Source organism: Prunus avium, chromosome 6, assembly GCF_965620075.1.
Source record: "Prunus avium chromosome 6, drPruAviu1.hap1.1, whole genome shotgun sequence".
Classification (NCBI taxonomy): domain Eukaryota; kingdom Viridiplantae; phylum Streptophyta; class Magnoliopsida; order Rosales; family Rosaceae; genus Prunus; species Prunus avium.
Window position 1 is genome coordinate 35,201,994 of NC_142289.1, and position 10,197 is coordinate 35,212,190.

The 10,197-nt window shown below is 37.1% G+C and overlaps 1 protein-coding gene across 1 annotated transcript; it reads right to left on the reverse strand.

The window, feature by feature from the left end:
* Nucleotides 1-6,132: 6,132 nt before the first annotated feature.
* Nucleotides 6,133-8,452, reverse strand: LOC110758660 (acyl-lipid omega-3 desaturase (cytochrome b5), endoplasmic reticulum). The gene is made up of 8 exons (XM_021960571.2): nucleotides 8,034-8,452; nucleotides 7,806-7,895; nucleotides 7,604-7,670; nucleotides 7,343-7,435; nucleotides 7,042-7,227; nucleotides 6,878-6,958; nucleotides 6,588-6,725; nucleotides 6,133-6,462 (listed from the first exon to the last, which is right to left on the reverse strand). The coding sequence occupies exons 1-8, from the start codon at nucleotides 8,339-8,341 to the stop codon at nucleotides 6,271-6,273; spliced, it is 1,155 nt and encodes a 384-aa protein (XP_021816263.1). The 5' UTR covers nucleotides 8,342-8,452; the 3' UTR covers nucleotides 6,133-6,270.
* Nucleotides 8,453-10,197: the final 1,745 nt, after the last annotated feature.

Sequence of the window (10,197 nt, forward strand, 5' to 3'; positions counted from 1 at the left end):
CCTGATGTAGCATGGAAGCGTAAACTAGAAGAAAATCTACGCTTTGAACTAGGAAGGGTACCTTGAATCCACAAGGAGGAAAAAAAAACACAATCTCAAAGAGAGAGATATTTAGTTTATAGTGAAGTTGAAAATTGGAATGATAGATTAAGGGTACAAGCCACCCTTCATATAGCTATACATGATGCACGAATCATGGTAATTGTGCTTGTGATAGAAGAAGAGCAGCTAAGATAAGGTTTCTGTGGGGTTCCTGATGCAGCACGAAAGCATAAACTAGAAGAAAATCTACGTTTTCAACTAGGAAGGGTACCTTGAATCCACAAGGAGAAAAAAAAAACACACACTCTCAAAGAGAGAGATATTTAGTTTATAGTGAAGTTGAAAATTGGAAGGATAGATTAAGGGTACAAGCCACCCTTAATATAGCTATAGATGATGCACGAATCATAGGCAAGTGCATGCATGAACTAGAGTATTCATGACTAGTTATTAATAAAGGCTTAATAGGTGATTTGCCCCCTGAACTTGTATCTAGCTTTCGATTCAGTCTCTATCTTTAAAAATAATAAAAAATAAAAAATTAAGGATATGAACTTCTTTTTTTCCCCAATTTTCCCCTACCTTCTAAATCCTCAACATTTTATCCAATTTTCAGTTAAATCATTTTAAAAAATTATTACCCAATCCTCCTTCCCTTTCTGTCTCCTCCCTTCCTCCTCCTCCTCTTCCCTTCCTTCCCCTTCTATCTCCCCCACCCTCCCCCTTTGATCTCTCTGTCACCACCCTCAAATCTCTATCTATCTATCTATCTATTTCTCTCTCTCTCTCTCTCTCTCTCTCATCCCCACAGCAGATCCACCCCCAGACCACCGCCCAACGCCACCATACAACCACCCCCATCCCTACTCGAGTTCCACCCTCAGCTTAGACCCATCCCTCAGCCCTTGTCCCCCAAGACCCAGACCCATTCCATCCCCCAGCCCTTGCCTCCAGATCCAAACCCATCCCTTCCCTCCCCCCCGGCGGTGACAACAGATCCCTGCTCCTGCCCCCACCCACAAAACCCAGCCTGCACCTACAAAAAAAAAGAAAAAAAGAGAAAGAGTATTTCAATTTTCTGTTTTTTATTTTATTTTTCATTTATTTATTTATTTTTAACATACAAAATGACCAGTTTGCCCTCATATTGAACGGAAAATTGGATGAAATATTGCGGATTTAGACGACAAGGGGGAAATTGGCAAAAAAAAAGTTCATATCCTTAATTTTCTAACAAAAAAGGACATTGGGTAAATCGAAAGTTAGGTACAAGTTCATGGGGCAAATCACCAGTTAACCCATTAAAAAAATACACAAATCTAACATAAAAAATGTATTTAATTTATTTATTAAGTAAAATGAACTCAGAGTAATTATTCATTGAACCTTGCTCTTGATTATGATGCCTCATCAGTTCCACCATTGCCCTTGCACTTTGTCTTCTTTTTTTTTCTTTTTTTTAAATCAGAACATGTCATTACCATAAAAATTACAAACAAACTACAATCAGCAACATATTTCATGAAAAACTTTTGTTCCACACACGCACTCCTTATCTAAAGTACATACATGTTGAAGTTTAAGACAATTTCTGATGCAATTATTGCACGTTTAATGGCATATAAATAGGCTTTCATGACCGAGCTTCATAGTGTGGGCTTGTAACTTAGCAGGGGATCAAAGTAATTAATTTGTGACGGAAATTAAACTAGGTGAGTAAGATGATGTAGTATGTTCATCGCTATTTAGTATGTGTTGTGAAGTTGCATTAAGCACGCCTTATCCCCTTGGATTAGTAGGGGAACCCAACATACTATGAGTGTGTAGCAAAACAAATAGGTTTCATGTATAATGGAATTTCTTATCAAATGGGTTTTTTTTTTCTTTTTCTGTAGTGGAGGTGGAGTGTAGGGCTTGAACTTTTACAATTGATGTGGGCAACATGATATAGCATTGGAAGTAGAAGCATATTCACCTAAATTAGTATTCATCAAGTTAACACATGGAAAACACACATATGATTATTTTTCCTAGAGTACTGATAATCACAAAAATGCTAAGCAATTTGCTGTTTATGATTATTTTTCCTTAATGTGTTATTGTGGGACTGTGGAGAAGTGTACATAAACACACATGTGATTATTTTTCCAAATGTTCTCTCTCTCTCTCTCTCAATTAAAACTTCAATATTAGACTTTTACTTTCAGTGCTCTAGTTTCTGCAGATTTTGATTGGGATGCATTTTCATTTGGCTAGCATGGGTTTTTTCCATTTATTGTCCTAGCTTTCTACGTGGATAGTCAGTGGGGAACAAGTGCTACAACAAGTATTTTCATTGCTGCAGCAATTACTGATTGTTGTTGGACCTTTCAAATTGCTACCATTCCTTTGATTCTTGGTGCATTGATAAGGTAATTAACTTTACTAATTGGTGGATTTCTCTCTCGTGTTCTTCAATGATATCAAAATGATCTTGCTTGTTAGAAAGTCGGCATTAGATTTGGTAGCAGTTAGCAGGATATTTGATGTCACTGCATTCTCAGTTATTTTGTGATTATCTATTGCATTTCAATATTTATAAACAAAGTCTATACTCATTAGCAGGATAGACAAAGTCTCACTTCTCTCTGCATCTCATGTATGAGCTGTTTGGCTGTGTTTGTAATTTGATTACTTTCTCTAAGAAGGATTTGAGTTGATTCATTTTGTTATTGCAATCGGAAACTCTTTTGATCGGTGCCTTTCTATTTTGCCCAGTAAAAATCCCTCCCTCCGTTTGGATGGGGGAAAATAATTTGGAATTTAGGGGGTGTATTCAATTTAGATTTTAAAAGATTTTAAAGAACTTTAAAAGTTTAGGTGTATTCAATCACGATTTTATAAAAGTCTATTCAATTATGGGTGTATTCAATTCAGACTTTTTAAACTCCATTCAAATTTAGATTTATTCAATCACGACTTTAAAAGATTTCATAAAAATTTAGGTGTATTCAAAAACTCATTGATTTTAAAGGAAATACAAAAAGTGGTGGATTTCGTTTGATAATAGACTAATTTGAGGCCATGACAAATCTTTGCTTCCCCCCCAAAAGATTTTGAAAGTTATATTATTTTTAGGCTTTTTATCACAAATGGTCCTTCACGTTTACGAAATTATCACGAATGGTCCTTAAGGTTTTTTTGTTCAAGAAACCTTTTTTATTCTGGATGTTATACCATATGACATTCATCTTCTGAGAACACCTCCTTTGGTGAAAACTTGCAGTTTCATTTGGTTTCAAGTCTGTAGATGATTACTACTCTAATTCCAGTAGTTCCAATTCCATAAAGAATGTCTGCATACCATTGCTTTGCATTCAGATAATCTATCTCAAGAACATTTCATTTGATTTAAGAGACGTTACTGATGTTGAACTGTGCAAGTTCTGGACGCTTTTTTGTTGGGCATGGGTTGCGGGTTGCGAGAAGAGATGGAGAGCAAAGGGTGGAGAGCAACTGTATATCTTATATTTTTTTTCTTATAGGTGGCAGTGGGAAAGAAAAAAAACAGAGGGAGAAAAGATGGAGAGCAAAGCGTGGAGAGCGAGGGCAAAGGGGGAGAGAGACTAAGTAAGGAAGAGGATGAAAAGTTGCAGAAAAAAAAAAATTGGAATTTTCATTAAGAAATAATTTTTTTTTTATCCACATGTCACAATGTGATTGGACATGTGGGCTCCACTTATCTTCCACGTCACACTTAACAGAATTTGTAACGGTAAGGACCATTTGTGATAAAAAGCCCAAACGTTAAGGACTATTAGTGTCACAAAAATACCTCAATGACCATTCGTGATAATTTCGCAAACGTGAAGGATCATTTGTGATAAAAAGCCTTATTTTTATTCTCAAGATATGATTTCACCACTTCTACTACCACCATTTTATCATGACTATCATCATAGCCACAGCCGCCATCACCACCACCACCACAGTCATCGTCATCGTCGTCGCCACCACCACCATCGCCATCGCCGCCACCACAACCACCGTCATCGCCGCCACCCCCTAGCACCACCACCACCGCCACCTTCACCACCACCCACCACCGCCCCCACCGTCACCACTATTACCGCTAGCACCATCACTGCCACCGCCACCACCTCCACTACCACTACCACCCTTACTATCAGCCCCATCGTCACCACCACCACAACCATTGCCAGCATCATCACCATCACTGTCATTGCCATCGCCACCGCCACCACCACCACCACCACCACCACCTCCACCACCTCACTCTCACCATCACCATCACTATCGCCCCCACCTCCTCCACCACCTCATTGCTGCCGCCACCACCACTACCTCCCATACCTCCTCCACCACTACCTCCCCCATAAACCACCATCGCCACCGCCATTGCCATCACCACCATTGGCATCACCACCACCGCCATAAACTCCATTAAAATCAATAATAAAATTCTAACAAACTCAATTAAAATCTATACATGAATTCAGTCAAAATCTATGTGGAGTTTGTAGAATTCAGTCAAACTCAATTAAATTCAATTAAACTCCATCAACTTTATAACTCTTTTAAAATCATTTAAAATCTAAATTGAATACAATCTCCTTAGTTAAAATTCGGGAATTTAAGAGGAGAAATTGACAATTCCATGGTTTGGCAACTTAAGCACGGAATTTATTAAATGACGCGCAAAAAAAAGTGTGGAAATTAGAGCATCAAATTCCTGAGTTTAATTTCCACCAAAATAGGAGTCATTTCACAATTTTCATAGTGCCATTTACAAAATTCAACATACATAAATCCAAACACTGAAATCTTTATTGCCAAAAATTGAAATGATAGAAATCTAAATTCTTTCATTTTAGAATTCTATGTAATTTTCAATTCCTTTATCCAAACGGAGGGTAAACTTTTGTTTTGCCTATTGTCCTGAGTTTCCCATTGTTTTAAAATCATCATTAAACTTTTGTTTTCGACCAAATGAGTATATTTCAATTTGTTGCAGCTTCTCAAGCTTCTTGAGCATCGTAAATAAATTATGTTGGAGTTATTTATGTTAGATATGATTCACAGTTTTGCTATCAACTACTGACTGTGAAGCTTTGTCTATTGGAAGAGTAAAAAGCCTAAAATATCAGTGTATATGAAATGTCTTAGGTGGGTGCTTAAAGTATACTGTCTTTACTGATGAAATGAGTTTGGGTGAAACTTGTTTGTTAATCTGCCTAGTGATAATCCATTTCCACGTTGTTTCATATAATGTGAGAATCGGTTTATGTTTGAGTATAAAAAATAAAGTCACAGATTATGATTTTGTTCTTGCCAATATTATTAATTGCATGATAGATATGGATCGAAAGAAAAAGAGGAAGATTATGACAACTCTAGTTGCAATAGAGTTAGAGAAACAACGTTTGTGTGCATCTATGATGTTAGTAACTGTCAACTCATAGGACTTAAAATCTAGCTCAATTCAACACCTTAAGTGCAATCCTAACCAGTCCAGTCCGGCCCACCAAACACTTATTATTCATTAATTGAATCTGCCTGTTTTATCTTATTAAAAATGTGTTCATTTCAAAAACATAAGAATTACAATCATTCCTAGGAGTCTTCATTCTTTTATTACTCTGTCTACGCGCTAGTGGGCCAATAACATTATGAATTTCCAATTCTTGATCCAGCCTAGCCGAGTCTAACCCAGCCCAGACCCAGGACTTATTGATCTTAAGGTATCCATGCTTATTCTTTTTTTTTTAGTACAAGCGATAGTCTAAATTATATGGGAGGGAGATTTCTAACACATACAACTATGATGCCATGAGGGTTCAAACCTGAGACCTCTTATCTGCAAGTCAAGCTCAATGCCCTCTTCCACTAGGCTAGACCCCGTTGGCATCATCTATGCTTATTTATAAATCTGAAATTTGACATGAAGATTTTAGGCTTTAGCCTTACGGGGCTAATGCGATTTAAGCGTTTGCATAAGATATGAATTGTTATCCTGTAGCCACTTCATCTACCTCTATAGATTTCCATTGTCAAAAACTAAGAAGCTAGAACAAAATACTCAAAACAAAATTGACAAAAACATGTTTATTTGCTAGAAACTAACAAATCATCAAATACAGCTATCCTTCTCAAGGTTTTTCAGCAGATAATGCAATAGAGAAAACAATTCATATCTGCCATCTCAATTGAGCTAACGCAAAAACAAAATCAACTAGACTTGCTCTTAAGACTTTTGAAAAGCTTGGGGTCAGTCTGATAGTATACAATGTCTCCAGTGTCACTAACATAGTGATCATTGCTCATGCTTGTCATTAGATTATCAATCAAGTGAACTGGAAATGGTCCAGATTTCTTTGGCTCCCGATAGTAATTTCCCAGAACTGGCTTGGCTGCCTTGGTCTGCAATATAAGCATGTGAATGGCAGCATTAGAATTACCATCAATTACTGCTAGCTAATAGATTGAAATTGTAAATTCTGAACTAGTGATAAATTTGTCCAAGGAAGAACAGGTTAGTAACATACAGCTTCCACTAGGTGATAGTGTGGGATTTGAGGGAAGAGATGATGTATCACATGAGTGCCAATGTCATGGTGGATGTTATTGAACATTCCATAATCACGATCAACGGTTGTGAGGCCTCCCCGTAGATAACTCCATTCCTGCATAATGAAAACCATGAGAGAACAGAAAGCTTCTTATTTTATTAACCCTTCTGATAACATCTCCAAATTTTAAGTACAAAAGTTCTTCACTTGCAGCATGTGAGTGTTATCCAAGTATCAATATAGTTGAGTTCCATGTATCGTTTTACCTTGCCACGGTACCAGGGAAGTTTTTGATCGTAACCATGGTGATGCAAATAGGTGACCAAATCAATCCACATTATGAAAATCTGCAAGTAAAAGTATAAAATTAGGAAAAATGAACTGTTTGCAGGTGCTGTAATTATCATGAAGATATTAAAATTGAGCTCACCCAGTAAGGGACACAGTAGAGCTTGAGGATTTGGACAGGGCCTACTACATAGGACAGATAGAGGAGCAGGGCAACCATCATTGTCCAGCAAAGAGTTGAAGTTATCACATCTTTCCTTTCATTTGGGGCAAACAAGTCACTGTAAGGATTGAAATGAGAACCTTGCTTTCCTGGACTTCTAGTCCACTGAATGGCAACCCAGCAGATAAAAAGCAAACCTTAGCTTCATGAACCATCAGAAACTCACAATTTTGAATCTAAGCATGAAGACATATGTTCAATAAAAGACGGGTTTTCTCACCAGATAGAAAGGGTATGCAAAGATGGGGTATGGCACTCTGAATCTGAATTTTCTTGTACTTTCATGCAAACTTGAATAAACCTTCTCAGTCAGCTAGCAAAGATAGCAAAACACAAACATGTTAACTAGCAATTAAAAACTAATTAAAACATCAGAACTAGTACTTACATTAATGCAAAGTAAGAGCTAGCATTGCGACTAATAAAAACAAAATCAAAATTAAACATGGAAGGAGCAGTGTGAATTAAGAGAAGCACTTACAGGAACCCAGGACTCATCATTCTCAACATGTCCATGGTTCTGATGGTGAGTTCTGTGGCTGATTTTCCTGTAGAAATCACACACGTCAACAACATTTTCAAAAGACAATCTAAAGATATTTAATAATATGAGCTCAAACAGGGAAGGAAAAAAAAATCATTTGATGTATGGATTGAAGCAAAGAAGTTTATGAGGAACCCACCAGCCATTATAAGGTACAAGAATTGCGGAATGCAATATATGCCCCACGACACTGTTCAGCGTTCGACTATCTGAAAAGCTTCCATGGCCACTATTCAATCCAAAACAAATTACATTAGAAACAGAGAACATATATACATACAGAATCTGGTACCCAAAGTTCATGCCAAATTATAAAAAGCAAGAAAAAACGAAAAAAAATGTAGATGCGAGAAAGTGATATAATTACCAATCATGTCCAAGAACAAACAGAGCCCAGAACATGGTTCCTTGAGCAGCCCAGTAAACTGGCCAAAGATACCAACTTTCCAAGTAAATGGCAGCAGATGCCATTGCAAATATCACAAACAAATCCCTGAAGACATAACTCACAGACCTCCATGGATTCTTGACCCAACAGTGTTTGGGAATGGCAGCGCGGATCTCAGCTATCTTAAAGGGAGGAGGGGCGCTTGGGTCAAAATCAGCTTCATCTTGTTTGTTGTGGTTATGGATCCCATTAACCCCATTCATGGGTTTGCTCTGAGCCTCCACCATTGTAGCTAAAAGTAGATTCAATGGAGGAATAACCGCTGCTCCTAAAAAATCTCTGTATCCACTGAGAAGCGGACAAGAGGGCTGCTATAGGCAGTGAGGTTAAGGTCAGAATGTTAATATTTATAAGCGTAAAGCAGAGAGAGAGAGAGAAAGAGCGTGCACCGTGCCAGGGTACACCGTACCACACATTGAGAGTTTTTGTGACGCCAAAAAGAAAAAGAAAAATTCAGAGACAGAGCATCAAATGCCCATCAAATCTAACAAATTTACAATGACCTTTGGTCACATGTTGTGGCCTTTTTGGCTAAATGTTACCTCCAAAGATTGAACGCCAGCCAGCCATGTGCAAAGCAAAGCCCTCCACCAAGCCTTGAGGCCAGCTGTGGAGGACTACTTGTCCACACACCAACTTGGTCTGATTGCATTTTGGCCAGGAAAGTGTGGCCAATGACAACAGAGGACCAATACCGTAGGATTCAGAACCATTTAATTGCTTTGCATAAATGAAAGTGAAGCATTTTTCTTCTTTTCTTCTTCTTTTTTTTTTTCCTTCTTTCTTTGAATGACAAATACTAAAAAACAAACATTGAACATTTCTATGGAAAAGTCCTGTCAATAAAATACCAATCCCACTCGTCTGCTTTGAAAATTCTCTGCAGTTAGTAATGGGGAATGGGGGTTGGATAGGGTTGGATGAATATGGTAAAAAATACTGTGGCACATAAATAAAAGGCCATTCAATCATAGTTTGTTAAAAAATAAAAAACCAGGACAGATATTCAGAAGATATTTAGTTAAGAATAACTTTCTCTACTTGGCTGCCCGCCCCAAGAAGAAGCTTTGCATCTTTTTAAAGGGAGGAGGGTATGGGAACTTGGACATGCCTTGCTTCACCTTCAAGTAAATGTTTCTTGGCCTGCGGTTTTATGGCTCCCAGGCATTTTACAGAACCCACTTGGCAGAAAGTGATTGGCCATTCGGCGCAACCGAAAGTATGAAAAATGAAAAATGTATTGAATCACACTTGTATATCGAACAACAGACTTGTCTCATGCACAAACAAGTCTTTTCTATGATTGCATATGAATTTTGTAATTCGAGTCAGTTGATAGGTCAAGCAACTTATTAACACCAATTTGTCACATTCTTAGCTTTGCGAATATTAACAAATTTTAACCATCAAATCAAATGATGTAGTACGTGCCATGACAATACGGAATAAATTTTGATGTATGCTATGCATTGATATAACATTTGAAATCTCGATGGGAGATGTTGCTAAATCAACAACTCTTGTCATAAGAAGGCTTCTTGTTAATCAAATCAGATGCAATGAAAAATAATAAAGATAAATATATGAAATTATGAATATTGTATTGACACTGACACTTGATTTATTAAAAAGACTGGTTCGTTGTTTTTTTGCTGAGAAAAGAAAATTGCATGACAGAATCCCAAAAACATTCAGGCCCCATCTACCAAAATTAAAACTTGAAATCCCAGAGATAAGGAAGGAGGGTATGATCCTAAATATGAAAATTAGAGAGATAAATAATATATTTAGATGCTTGCTTTGTCACGTATGGAAGAAAAACACTAATTAATAAAGGTTAGAAAAATATATTTTTTTATAAAAATGTCATAGTTTGTCTTTTCCTTGATTGTTTCAGCCATGTATACTTTGTAGATCCCACAAAGAAAAGGCATATTTTTCAGGCATTGTTCATTTGCAGACACAAAAAGAAAAGGCATTACGTCTCTTTTCTCCTTTCTTCCCTGAACAGAAAATTAAAGATGGAAAGTTAAATGAGATTTGTGAGAATGTGAAGGTGAAAATATTTCACATTGAAAAGTTG

Bases quoted from the DNA above. Each gene is read 5' to 3' on its own strand.
- LOC110758660 (XM_021960571.2), bottom strand. From the start codon at position 8,341: ATGGTGGAGGCTCAGAGCAAACCCATGAATGGGGTTAATGGGATCCAT. The intron at 7,896-8,033 runs GTAATTATATCA...TGGATTGAATAG, and splicing joins TTTGTTCTTGGACATGATTG to TGGCCATGGAAGCTTTTCAG. The intron at 6,726-6,877 runs GTAAAACGATAC...TTCATTATGCAG, and splicing joins TTCCCTGGTACCGTGGCAAG to GAATGGAGTTATCTACGGGG.